The sequence below is a fragment of the Paramacrobiotus metropolitanus genome, unplaced genomic scaffold (genome assembly GCF_019649055.1).
Source record: "Paramacrobiotus metropolitanus isolate TYO unplaced genomic scaffold, Prichtersi_v1.0 Parri_scaffold0000035, whole genome shotgun sequence".
Lineage (NCBI taxonomy): Eukaryota > Metazoa > Tardigrada > Eutardigrada > Parachela > Macrobiotidae > Paramacrobiotus > Paramacrobiotus metropolitanus.
This window is the reverse complement of record NW_026570255.1, coordinates 769,368-784,009: the sequence shown is the minus strand read 5'-3', so window position 1 is coordinate 784,009 and position 14,642 is coordinate 769,368. Positions and strand designations below refer to the sequence as shown.

General features: G+C 42.5%; 1 protein-coding gene across 2 annotated transcripts; it reads right to left on the bottom strand.

Annotated features, from left to right (window-relative positions):
• Positions 1–7,111: 7,111 nt before the first annotated feature.
• On the bottom strand, positions 7,112–10,041 carry LOC129589508 (uncharacterized). Of its 2 annotated transcripts, XM_055484297.1 has the most exons (5): positions 9,671–10,041; positions 9,443–9,607; positions 8,494–8,751; positions 7,746–7,787; positions 7,112–7,545 (listed from the first exon to the last, which is right to left on the bottom strand). In XM_055484297.1, the coding sequence occupies exons 1-5, from the start codon at positions 9,729–9,731 to the stop codon at positions 7,493–7,495; spliced, it is 579 nt and encodes a 192-aa protein (XP_055340272.1). In that variant the 5' UTR covers positions 9,732–10,041; the 3' UTR covers positions 7,112–7,492. The 2 variants fall into 2 exon arrangements, with proteins under 2 accessions (XP_055340272.1, XP_055340273.1); XM_055484298.1 differs by lacking the exon at positions 7,746–7,787.
• Positions 10,042–14,642: the final 4,601 nt, after the last annotated feature.

Here is a 14,642-nt window from a genome sequence, read left to right as displayed (position 1 = left end):
CTGGGCTTGTAATTATAATATACATGTTTTACCTAAAGAGCAAGTACTTATGCATCCGCTATAGTCTCCGTGGTTACAGTCATTGTGCTAATCAGAAGTACTTTTTATTGGTGTGCAGTGAATACTTCTTCGACTGCTCTTTACGTTACCCATACTTAAGACCTGGTGAAACCATCTTCTGACCACTGGTAATTAAAAACAAACAAAAATCTATTGGCACACTTATGGAAAATATGGAATTTTTTAAGACCAAGCTGGGCTTAAAGTGACCACGAGTTATCGAGGAGACTATAAAAACGGCACACTGAGGAGGAGACTATAAAAACGGGAGGAGTTATCGAGGAGACTATAAAAACGGTAGCCTCGCGCATCCGCGCTCTGCACTTAAGTACCGGATAGTATTGGCTATGTTTTGGAAAGGTCATTATAAATATACAAAGGAGATAAACACCGAGTTATCGAAGAGACTATGAAAACGGTAGCCTCGCGCATCCGCGCTCGGCACTTAAGTACTGGATAGTATTTTTTTCATTTTGTTTGGGAGAAATACGGAGTAATACAAACATGGATAGCAATATTCTATGGATAGCAATATATCAATTTAGCCGGTGCCCGGAAATTAAATGAAGTATTTTACTTATGATGGTATTCTATCAACATGGTTTTTATTTGTGATCTGTGTGGAAAATCTCTTGTGACAAACCATGGCTTGAAGTCACACAGGGATTCTGGAGTCTGTCGAACTGCTAGGGCGAAAACTCTGCAGGCGCCAGTGCCAGCAGGTGCGTCTACTGCTGCAGTTCCCACACAAACCCTTGAGGAGCGAATTTTCGCGGGACGGAGGCAGCATGCCATTCTTCGACGTATCCCAGTAGGAGCCAGACGGGCATGCGCTGAAGCGTATACGAAGATTGTGGAGGATGTATGCGCACGGAACGATGAAGATTCCTGGTCGAAGTTGCTTTTGTTTGCTTTTGACAATTTCCACGCTCCTCCTGGGAAATCTGGCAGAGGCCCATCCTTGGCAAGCGCTGTCAAAGTCAATTTGGCTGGCAAACCACTCGATGCACAGAAAGCTGCTCGTAAGTCACGAAAAAAACGATCATCCGATGAAGCTCTCCGAAAAGCCGTTGACACGAAGCTTCAGGATGGAGACGTTAGTGGAGCCGTCAAGATACTCACCTCCGAAGACACCATTGCTGATCTTTCGGAGGAAGTTATGAGGGCGCTTAAGGAAAAGCATCCAGATCCACCAGCGGATCTGGATACAACGGTCTGTGATGTTCCCCCCATAACACACGATGTTTCTGTTGACGACATTCTGTGTGTTGTTAAGTCTTTCCCTGCAGGCTCTTCAGCTGGCCCTGACGGTCTACGGCCGCAGCATCTCAAGGACATATTGAGTGTGCCAGGGGAAACAAGTTCACACCTCTCATCCGCGTTGGCAAAACTGGCTAAAGTGGTTCTTGCGGGAAAAATGCCAGCAGCTACCAGAAAGGTATTTTTTGGAGCAATATTAACCCCCCTTAAGAAAAAATCCGGTGGGATTCGCCCAATCGCATGTGGATGTACCTTAAGACGCTTGTTCAGTAAGCTGATCGGACAACGAGTCCAGGACCAGATGGGTGAGCTGTTTCGTCCTGTTCAGCTTGGCTACGGAACGCGTGGTGGTGCTGAAGTAGCAGTGCATTCTGCACGAAAATTCCTGGAAAAAGAAGCCGACGGCGTTCAAGTGCTTCTAAAGATAGATTTCGCCAACGCATTCAACACCGTGCGAAGAGATGTCATGTTGAAGAAAACGGCTGAAGTAATCCCCCAGTATTACGCCTTTTTGCATGCTGCATATGGTGGCTCATCTTTTTTGTTTTGTGGTGAAAATATTATTTTATCAGCCAACGGTATCCAGCAAGGAGATCCGTTGGGGCCGTTATTGTTTTGCCTGTGTACAGATGAGCTTTCAAAAGGAATGCGGTCCCCATTTAACCTTTGGCATTTGGACGATGCAACGATGGGAGGATCTGCGATCTGTGTGTTATCAGACTTTAGGACCATAGTTTACTGCGCGTTAGAAATCGGACTGCAAATCAACCCGAACAAGTGCGAATTGTTCATGACCGGTGGAACGCTGGCGAAACAGGAGGAAATTTTTCAGATGTTCAGCGATGTAGCGCCCGGAATCCAGTGGGTGACGGAAGACAAGCTGGAACTATTGGGCGCCCCGCTGACTGACTTTGCAACTGGGCGAGTGCTGGATGGCAAGATCGGTCAGATCCAACGACTGACCGATCTTCTTGGTGTATTACCAGCTCATCAGTCTTTGTACTTACTTAAGAATAGTCTGTCGCTGTCCAGGTTGTTGTTCACACTTAGGTGTTCGCCGTGTTGGAAGTGCCCAGAAAAGCTTCATGAATTCGACAACGCCATAAAGAAAAAAGCGGAGGAGGTTACTAACGTCCAAATGTTGGAAATTACCTGGAAGCAAGCCTCACTGCCTGACCTGTTGGGCGGACTAGGACTCCCACGAGCAGAGGAAATCTCTATGCCTGCCTACTTGTCGTTGCGTTATGCCACAAAGCACTTGTAACCGCTATCGTGCCTGGAGATGGTGAAGGTGACATTGAACTGTGCCTGGATAAGTTCAGTGAGAAATATGCTGAAACGCCCCCACCCGAAGAACACCGTCGCTATCAGTCTGCGTGGACGGCAATTGTGTACGCCAGGGAGCATCGGTCTTTACTGGAGAGTGCCGACGTTATCGATAAAGCACGCTTGTTGGCAATCTCCATGAAAGCGTCAGCTGCTTGGTTGTCTGCTTTGCCTATAGCCAGCCTAGGAAACTTGTTGGATGATGCGGCAGTGAGAATCGCAGTCGCGTTACGCTTGGGTGCCATTATCTGCAGTGAGCACAGATGTATTTGTGGAAATATGGTTGATAAATTTTGCCGCCACGGTCTGTCGTGTAAGAGAAGTAAGGGAAGAATTCCGCGGCATGAGCATTTGAATGATGTCGTTCAGAGAGCTCTCGGATCAGCGAAGATAACTTCCATTCGTGAACCATCAGGATTGGAAAGGAATGGCAAGCGTCCGGATGGATTAACACACTATCCCTGGAAAAACGGCAAAGCGTTGGTGTGGGACGTTACTGTGGCCGACACGTTTGCAATGACTTATATTGGTCAGACATCCGATCATGCTGGTGCTGCAGCAGAAGCGGCCGAACACCGGAAATGCGGCAAGTATGCTGATTTTCTTGAACAGTACAATTTCCAACCGGTCGCGTTAGAAACAATGGGCAGCTGCGGACCCCTCACCATGGATTTTATTAACGATCTGGCCAGACGCATATATGAGCAGACTGGAGAAACGCATGCTAAGCATTTTCTGTTGCAACGGTTGAGCATTGAAATTTTGCGTGGTAATGCTGCTTGTGTATTAGAAACGGTCGAGAGGCAGCATCAGCTCGATGGTTTGTTTTTGATCTGCTAGTTACCTAGTGTTTCGTTTTGAGTCGGTTTGTAACATAAAAAGCTCCAGACAGTATTGGCTTTATTTTGGAAAGGTCACAGTAGATATTAAAAATCTAACGTTCTGACGGTCGAAGGTTCTTAATTTTTCACGTTTTGACGTTCAGATATTTTGACGTTCACGTTCTCATGTTCTGAATTTTTGACGCTCTGACGTTCTTAATTTTTCATGTTCTGACGTTCTGATATTTTGACGTTCTGAATTTCTGGCATTCTTAATTTTTACGTTCTGGCGTTATGATATTTATGGGACACAAATAGAAATATGCAAACCCAGAAAAGCACTTTTGTTCACGTCACAGACAAAACGGAACCAGCCAATAAACCGTTGCCCATCTTCGTTGCGTATTTAACTCGCACTTCCTAGCTTTGTGTTCCGTTTTCCGACTTGCATATTACTGTAAGCATATTACTGCAGTCTGTAACTAAAACCTTCCCAGCGCATTTAATGTGGCTCCGTTCAAGCACGGTACTAATGTTCACGTTCAAGCACGGTACACGGTAATAATAAATTAAAATGTTAAATTAAAATATGTGAAAACTACAGCTTTTTTAGTTTATTAAAATCTAAAATTTAAGCAATTATGCGGGCCACGGCAGTGCGTTTCTCTCCGTTGCTTTTAAAACCAATCCATGCCTCGTGAAGTTTACCAAATTTAAACGACTTCCATCTACCAGAAAATTAGCTGCTCTGCCAGCCATTCAACTGAAACTTGCTCTTCATGTTTCGATCAGTTCTTGTATTTACTTGAGACGAACTGTGATCAGCGTAGGAACAGGCACAGCCTCAGATGCTGATGGGCTCGAAGACGAAGAGCAGAACATGGTTAGTTCAAAAGAAAACTATTTTAACATAACAGCTCTAGAATGCGAGAGAAACATCAGGGAAAACCTGAGGAACCTGCTGATTAGCCTCCTGATCGTAACACATTTCATTAAGTATTGTAAGTGTACGATGGAATAAACAGCTTATCTGAGTTGCCATTTCAAAAAAACTACTCCGGAGTAGTTTCTTTATTCTGCTTATCCTGGGCGGGATATGCCAGTTCTGCATATTTGCGTCACGCCATGCGAACCAACTGCCGTAGAGGGGAGGTGCCTGTGACGTGAACAAAAGTGCTTTTCTTGGTTTGCATATTTATATTTGTGTCCCATAATTTTCACGTTCTGAAGTTATGATTTTTCTGACGTTTTGATGTTCTGACGCTAGGACGTTCTGAATTTCTGACGTTTTGATGTTCTGACGTTCTGACGTTCTTAATTTTTCACGTTCTGACCTTCTGATATTCTGACGTTTTGATGTTCTGACGTTAGGACGTTCTGAATTTCTGACGTTTTGATGTTCTGACGTTCTGACGTTCTGACAGATACTGTATATGCGGCATAAGGGGCGCTGTAATTAACTTTTATTATTAACCTTAATACTTAATTTACTAATTATCATCTACATTAAAAAGCAAGTATTTATGTATTCGCTACAGTCTCCGAGGTTACAGTTATTATGTTAAGTACTTTTTATTGATGTGCAGTGAATACTTCCTCCAATGCTCTTTACGTTCTATACTTTAGACGTGGTGAAACCATCTTTTGATCACTGGTTATTAAAAAAAACAAAAATCTATTGGCACACCTATGGAAAATATGGAAAATTTCAAGACTAAGCTGGACTTCAACTGACCACGCGTTAACGTGAAGATAAAAACGGCGCATAAATACGCTTTGGTCGGTAAGCTTGTATGAATACAAAGATAAAGACAAGGTAGGCCTCGCGCTTTCGCGCTCGGCACGTGTGTATTGGATAGGTGAGATTTGAATGTATGGACTCTGAAGTTCTGATGTTCTAACGTTCTATAATACGTTTTAACGTTCTGACGCTCTAACGTTCTGACGTTATGATGTTCTTACGTTTTGAATTTCTGACGTTTTGACGCTCTGAAATACTTATGGACTTTTGCATGACGTAATATACATATTTTGCCTAAAGGGCAAGTATTTATGCATCCGCTATAGTCTCCGTGATTACAGTTATGATGTTAATCATAAGTACTTTTTGTTGCTGTGCAGTGAATACTGCTCTGAGTGCTCTTTACGTTTCCTATACTTTAGACCTGGTGAAACCATCTTTTGACCATTGGTTATTAAAAACAAACAAAAATCTATTGGCACACCTATGGAAAATATGGAATTTTTTAAGCCCGAGCTGGTTTTAAACTGACCACGCGTTGACCAGGAGATAAAAACGGCGCCTAAATACGCTTTGGTCGGTAAGATTGTATGAATATATACAAGTTTCGGTCGCGCTACCGCGCGACCATTTGTGTTCTAGGTACGGAACTATGAATTAATATTATGAATTATTTAGAATTATTTAGAATTATTTAGAATTATTTAGAATTATTTAGAATTATTTAGAATTATTTAGAATTATTTAGAATTATTTAGAATTATTTAGAATTATTTAGAATTATTTAGAATTATTTAGAATTATTTAGAATTATTTAGAATTATTTAGAATTATTTAGAATTATTTAGAATTATTTAGAATTATTTAGAATTATTTAGAATTATTTAGAATTATTTAGAATTATTTAGAATTATTTAGAATTATTTAGAATTATTTAGAATTATTTAGAATTATTTAGAATTATTTAGAATTATTTAGAATTATTTAGAATTATTTAGAATTATTTAGAATTATTTAGAATTATTTAGAATCATTTAGAATCATTTAGAATTATTACTGTTACATTCTCCAATGTCACAGTAATAATTTATAATATTTACCGGTGCGCTGTCATATCGGCAAAACCATTCCTGTATGCGTAAAAGAAATATAGGTGAATTTTAAAATACAGATATGATGCCTTACCGATTTATGAAGTCTTGTGCTGATGAGTAATGACCATCAATACTTCATAATTATTATAGACTTTTGGGGTTGCTAAGTACATCGTACTGGTAACGCAAATAAAAAACACAAATTTGCAGCTATTGCTGAACTTTCTAGTACTTTTTAAAAGATACTACAATGTCACAGTACTAAATTTTAGAATTTTTTGCTGAATTTTAGACCGTTCAAACTATTTTCGAAACCACTTATGGCCACCCTACGTGTCTGGAACTATTTTTTAAAAATATTAATCGCTTACGAAGTTGTATCTGGAATTTAGAGTTAATTGTCTTGGAATAAAGACGTAGCGATTTATAAATCTATGGATATATAGATATAAAGACAAGGTATGCCTCGCGCTCCGCGCTCGGCAACACCCTCTTGGACGGAAACTAATATTTGACCACCACGTTTTTTCTTTGATCCTATGACCACTGGCTTTTTTCTCACTTTTTCATTAACTGGTCCGTGTAATTCCGATTTTTCTCTGTATTATTGCACTGATTGCTGCCTCCGTGGGTAACAGTTTGTTTTACAGGCGTTGCGCGCAATGTTAGCGGTACTACATATCTGTAGCGCAGATACGATAAACAGACGTTGATGCCATGCTAACAATTTATTCCAATTTTTTAAACTCTTGAGTATTGTTTAAGTCGTTTCGCTGCTGACGTTTACGGCAGCAAAGACATTTTCCAGCTCTATTGCAAAACTATGCCATTTATCTCCATTGTGTTTTATCTGCAGTTTTTAGTAACCAACCGCGCTAACGTTTCGTTTCGGGAGAGAAACACACCATTACAGTAAGCTGCAAAACTCTTTTGCAAGAAAACAGGGACCACATAACCAGGTAACACTATAATATCAAGCTTTAACACACAGTTACACACTGAACAATGTTCAACGTTAGCACAGTTTTCCGTTGTGTTTATCAGGAAAATGCAGTAATTAATCGTACTGCTGCTGAACTGCAGTACACCGCTGCACAACACCAGCGTACAAGACTTCTCCAAAATCTAAGCAGACCCCTTCGTTCAGCCACGCCCACATCAACACTAGGTTCTCATTACGGTCAGCGGCGTCAATCACGGAAAAGGAAGGACAGCACAACCAAAGCGCTTGTTAATAGTACACCTGCAACAGAAGACATACCCTTAGAATTTCCATGATAAATAGAACATCATTAAATTCGTCATTCGTCAGGCTGGCGTTTAGCACGATATTATGATTATAATATCTCCATTTTAAAAATGCAGTGAGAATAAAGTAAAAAAGAGTACAAAGGAATACAGCAAAAATATTAGCAGTATAGGCAAGCTACGGCAAACCAATACCTAAGTTCCACACCGGATAGACTGAACTGGATTGCGCATTCACTGTATAATCAAGCTGCGATTAGCATTAGCATTTAGAGACAGAGGACGCACACGACAAGCCAGTTATTCGCTAGAGTAGCCCATTGGTCAGCCACAATCTGAAGCTTAGGCGAAGTGACCCGATACATGGTTCCAAATTCGTGTACAGTACATAAACGAACACTTTCGCTTTCGCGCACTCCAACAACTATTTTGCCTCGTGTTATTGCATTTTGTAGCCAAATGATTTGTGTACGCTGGCGTGCAAACCGTTTGTGCGCGCAACATCCGATTGGGAAGTTATGGGTGATATATGACTCCGAAAATTTGTAAAAAAAAACAAGAAGGTGTACCAAAAGTCTCATATTATGAACCGATCTCCTCCAAATTTTCCACAAAAAGGCACATTAGCATAAAAATAGTTTTGACACGAAACCAGGTTTTAATCGTGCTTTCCCAATATTAAAATGAATTTAAAAAAATTCAAAAATTTTTTTTGAAACTGGAAAAAAATACCGGAATTCACAACCGAATGTTGCGCGGGCAAACCGTTTTCACGTCCACGTAAAAATTATTTTCGGCAGTACAATGTCACAACACCGCAAAGGAAATGTCTGGAACTGCGCGGAAACAAAAGTTCCCGTGCATAATACACGAATCTGTCGTAATGTACCAGGTCACTTCCCGTAAACGGGCCAGCGTCACAGTTATAGCGCATCGCACTTACTGGCCGTGGAGGCCATGCCGGACAGGGTGTAATTGGTGGATTTCAGCAGGTCAGCCCAGTTGAGTTTGTTGCAGAGGGTATTGGTGGTGCAGAAGCAGATGCGCTGTATGCTGCTCGATACTTTCTGCTTGGGATCGGCATCCGTTAGGCAGTAGGTCATGCCGGCTGGCACTTTTTTGTCGCTGATCAGCTGCTTGTGCTGGGCCGCGTCGTAGGTCCATTTGTTGGGATCTGCGCAGGCCCGCGTCACCTTGTTCACTGCACCCAACCAAAACACCATTATGCGATAATCAAATTCGCCCACGTTGACTGCGTTTAACATTTCAACGAATTTAAATCCGATTTCCAAACTTTTGGAACTAAAAATAAAGTAGAATTTTAATACAAATTCTAACAAAAATTTGGATGTTTATTACTGTAGCGCTATTCTGCAAAGTGAATGTAAGTGTTTATAAATTTCTGTTTACGAGATTATCAATAAGAAATTTTACAAATCAATAATATAAGGCTCGTTTTTTATTTTTTGGAAAAAAAAACGGGCAAATCATTAATTTTAACATTCGGAAGAACATTGAAATGATAGCGTAAGTTTTAGTATTTCGGTTTTTTCGCATTCCGGACATTTTTATGTTTTAGAATAGCGTATCGGACACCATATACAACGACCTATCCAAACCAGATTACGTGATACCTGATTAATTATTGCTCTTACACAAGCTTGTACACGAAATTACATAATTAAAATTTATCAAGGTTTCCAATTTGCAACAATGCGGAAAATATCGTGTTCCAGTATATCCATATTATCAAAGCGTACGCAATGCGAAAACCGTCGAAGTGTAGGAAAATGGACAAGAAGAAAGCAAGTTAGGGAAACAATTTTCTGATCGTAAAGAAATGTCACTTTACTTTTCGTGAATGTAGATACTGCTGCGCATACAGCGCATACCTTGGACCTTGGGATCCGTCCACATGGCGGCTAAACACGCCCCCGAACTGCAGGCCTCCGTGTTGGGACTCGGGCAGGTATTGGCATCAAAAACCAAGGAGGCCGTGGAGCTCGTGTATTCGGAGGTGCAGGAGTAGCAGTTGAAAGCGCTATTCTGTGCCGTGCCTATAAAACATCATCAATCTCAATAAATCCGCATACTGACTAAACATCATGTGCTCTTCCTACTGGCTAATATCCGTAACAGCGCCACGAAACATGTGACTAACATCCTCTGGCATCGCTCCATCAGCAAGAATCTCCCCCTGGCAGAACCAGATATATTATCGTGGTTCACGATTTGGAGGAGCAATGTAATGGTGGAACGAGCAACACCGCAACGCTGGTAGTTTCTACTACATCCACTCCAGTTTGACCCGATAGTGGTTCACAATATTAGCAGACTAATTAAAAAGCCATTCTGACCATTCGACGGTGCACCGTCGGCTGGAAGCGCAACGAATCGGGCAGATATGTCAGGAAATTTTTTAAATAAAAATTCCGCTCAGGCACTGGATACTTTTTAACCTTTTATAGTATTGTCTGGAGATACTGCTCCATACTCGTAGTGGTAGTAATGGTTAGTTTTTATCAGTGCTGTCATTCACAGCGACGTATCGTTGCCAGGCAAAGTTGTGTCACAGCGGACAGCGCTGCAAACAGTTATGCCTACGTATTGTCACGAGGGAGGTCTGACACCCTCTCGAAAATACGGATAAATCGGGTTATGAGAGAACGCAGTTCTCCCACAAAAGAAGAGTGTATAGCCAAACAGGGAAGAAATACCGAAACAGGAGGAAAGGGAAGCAATAAACCAATCATTGCCACAGACAATGGAAGCACTCTACAGTCTACACCAGACGCCGCCCAGGGCGGCTGCTACCTACCCCATGCACACAACGTGACAGTTGCATTTGTCGACAGTTTCGTTTGTCTTGTTTAATGGTGTTAAGGTCAATTGTTTGTGGAATCTATGCGCGTCGGGTAGCGGGCGAGCCGCGTAACAATCGGCAGGGAATCACCGAAAAAAATCTCAACACAACACCAGACGAGCGCGCCAACAAAAAGAAACTGAACGTCGAAGTGCACAGGCCAACAGCCATTTTCTAAAGCATGAAATTAGCAAATGTGGTATCGGTGTCCAGAATTTGATTCTGAGGTTGATCGTTTCGTGTTTGGGTTGATGTATTTCCGTTCCAAGCACACAGAACTTTTTATAGATCTGTTCAAGCCCGTGATTTACTCATTTAGGTAATGGCTATGTTTCGACATCGAAGCGCAACGGTTAGACGAACGCGCAAACTCACTAAGCTGGGTAAACCGTTGCAGAATTTACCATTCACAACGTTTACCTGCTTACACGCTCTGACGTCATGTTTTCTATGTTGATTCGACTAGACACATCTTGGTCGGTGGTTGTACGTTTGGTCTGACAGCTCAAAGCATGGCTGCGACCGCATTATTCGTCTGCGCGTTAATCGCGCAATCTAATGTACGCACTCTGTACGTCAAATTCTTGAAGGACGGTGTTTCAGTTTCACCAGCGTTTGTGCATGCTTTTCCAAGAATTCCCGGCACTAATCAGTTTCACATCTGCTTTTTCGGTTGGAATTTTTCAATTAGTTTTTCAAAGGTGATTAGTCAACCATGGGGCGTGCACTAACTTGTGCAGCAATCCACCCATTGACGATTTCGATGGAAGGTAGAATATTACCATAGTTTACTGAAAGAAATATTTTTATCTGCAAAGATCAACAGGGCGTGGCCATACCGACAATAAATAACTACAGTGTCTGTACATAGTCTACATGCTGTTGCACTACGCTGATTGCAGTACAACCAGGCTGTTTCCGCAGTTTTGATTTTGTGGGGCTGCGGATGGATTCGAGCACCCATGTGGAATTGTGAAGCACGTGTGAGGAGAGAAGCGGCTCACGTAAAGCGATAAAGTCTTTCAAAGGATTTTAACGTATTGCGCCGTGGTGCGTGGTACTGCCTACGCGGTCTAACGTTGTAGCCGGGGTTCGATTCCCCCATCGGCGACTTTTTCAGCCGTTTCTCGGTTTCCCTCGGATTGCGCCCTGCTGATTCAGGCTTGCGATAGCCAATGCCACCGCTTCCAGATTATAGATTTTTCAAATATTTTTCATTGGTTATGACATAACCAATGCCAAATATTTGAAAATTTAACCGTTATGTTGTAAGAATTTATCTGAACTAGTAGACCCCGCGCAAATTGCGCGCAACATATAGGCTACGGAATAGGAACGATTTAAAATCAGAAGGATATCATGATTATTATTTATTTTTTGGCGAAAAAGATCACGGTTAACTTTTCGTATCATGCGTTGTATTGTATGCGCGAAAAATTTTTCGTGGCCACGCCACAAACTTGAGCAATCGTATATTCCCAAGGTCGGATACCGGAAACAGCACTATGACTCAGAACTATGGAGCACATGCTGCTCATTTGACGTTTCTGGTTTCTGCATATCTCACCCGTAAAAATAATTTTTCCACCCGTGCCCTTTAAATCCGAAAGTATCAGTATGGGATGTGGTGGGAAAGCGGAATGCAATCCCGTGCAAAAAAATTGCCACGATTAATGTTTCACTTGATGCTCCGCTCGCGCCGCAGCTCGGCGTCGCCTGCGGCTTTGTCTTCGGTTCTTATGTATTCCACACGTTGGAAAAAAATCAGATTTTCTGAAAATTTATGACGCAAAGGAAAAACCTAATGATCCGTGACATCTGGAGCCACCGTTGCCTACCATTCTCAAATCAGACTTTTGCTGGCTCTGCTGCTGACTTTGATATGTAAGATGTGTATCGAATGACAGACCCCGTGCAAATTGCGCGGTTTAAATCGGCTTCATATCGTTCTGTAGATAATTTTTTGCTGCTGGTTTTTAATGTTTTTTTAAACTTTTTCTCCCTGGCTGCTTCGCCTTCTGCTGGTTGTCACAAATTTTACAAAACAGAAGTTTAAGAAATTCCTTTCTTACTGCTTTCGAGCCGGCAGACTCTGCCAAAAAATGCGCACTTCCATTGCTCACCAGTCACCAGCTGCTGCCCTTGCGCGCGCTGCTACTTTAAAACTGGTCAGACTTCTGCGGAGGTCAGTTGTCTTAATGATCAGGGTTGAAACTGCGCGATACGCTTCGACTCTTCGTTGCTTTTTTCATCAAACTCTCCTTTCTTTCGGAGTCTGAGTTTCGATGAGAAATTAGAAACGCAAGGCTACTTTATAATTTATAAACATTCAAGTTTCGTTCCAGTGAAACGTTCTGGAAGCCCGTGGCTGCTTGGCAGCCACGGGCTTGGTTTTTGGCTGTTTATTTGAGACAATGGTGAGGTGGTCGGTTCTGCAATGGTGGATTCTTCGCTTCTCCCGTAGACTCGGCATGTTACGTTTTTTCACTTTTTTATGAAACTGGAACTGTTTTTCTCAGATCTGACTTTTGATGGCTCTACTACACGATAAGAGCTATCGAATGATACCAAGATATCGAAGTTTGGTCTTGTGTGTGGCTGGGACTGACTCCCCGCAGTTCAATTTTGAACACTTCTTATTCTTTTAGTATAAAGGAATATAAAGGATCCTTGGCATGTAAGAACATTCATTGCCGAATTAGCCAGTATCCACACTTTTTGAAACTTAATAATCTGACAGTGAACGGCCTGAACAGTGTTCTGTGCAGATCTTTAGTAGCTGCCGGCATCCCCGCAAAACTGGAGCCACGAAGCACATCCCACACGTTAGATTGTTGTCCAGAAGGCTGTACAATGTTTGCGTGGCAGCGCGGTATGTGTTTGTCATGGGACGTGACCTGTGCGGATACCGTTGCTTTGTCTAATCGGAAATCTACGTCAGTCACCGCGGGATCAGCTGCTGAGGCTGAGGACATAGAAGCGCGGCTGAAATCGTACCTGGAGGGCAGATACGTCTTCGCACCGTTGGCTTATGAAACATTTGGACCATGGGGAAAGTCAGCTACCCGTTTAGTGAAAGAAATCGGTAAGCGTCTCCAACAGCATATACGGGGGAACTTCGCTCTCACGAGCTTCTCCGACAACAACCATCGCTGGAAATTCAGCGAGGCAACGCTGCTTCGTGCTCGGGACAATGGAAGGAGCGGCAGCATTAAGTGCATATTCCCTTATCTAATTAGGCCTAAGTGCCGATGTGAGAACTGTGTCATTAACCGTCACTTAGTGTGCATGTTGTATATGTACTCTATATATGAGTTACTACCGTCTTAATGGAAACTGGGTGTGTTTGTGCAAGTGTTGGCATTTTATGACTTTCCATTTTATCCTGTTTGTAGAATCGTGGATTTTCTCTTATAAGTCTAATGCTTTTCTCAGTTGTGAAGTCAGTAGTGTTTTTCTCAAGTTTTGCTTTGGATGTGAGTTTAACATAATCGAACCTTTCTTGTTATTTGTTGTGTGAGTAAAGCTACAAAAACACCGTTGTCGCCGCGCTGTCTTAGTGTACACGGTACACTGTAGATAGGCTAGTTACACAGAGTAATTATCGATCCATCTTTATTCTCCCATTTCCCTGCACGGATAAACGTTATCGTGCAGTTAGCAATCACACAGTATCCACCACGTGTAAAGTCTTACATTACCAACTGATAAATAAGCGCAGTGTAACACTATCGCATGTTCCCAATTATGTTGACAACCGTTCTCTCTGTTGTACGCCGCGCAATTCCCGGTGCCCTTTTACTCAGTGTGCAGATATTTATTGTCGGCGTCGATTGGGCCGATCTGTTCTTGAACAATACGGTCGATTATTCCCGTTCCTGTGCCCAATATAAATATAATCCTGTTTTGTTTTTCATAACGGACACCTTCTCCCAAATAACCTCAACCATCGCGCTCCTCGTTCTGGGCGAGTTAGTGATCTTCCACCGCCAGCAACGGACGATCTATTGGACGTTACGCCGCCATGTCTGTAGCGACGACCATGACCGCCCCGTTAACATCGCAAGCCACCGTCTCAGGCGGACGCTGGCCGCGGCACTGATCCCTACCGCCGTTCTGCTGGCCGGGCAGTGCGGACTGGCCATCAAGCCCATTATCGACAGTATCCCCAACAAGGCGGTCGTACGCTATGCCGCTTTCAGCATACCCACTGTGCTGCTAGAAGCGTG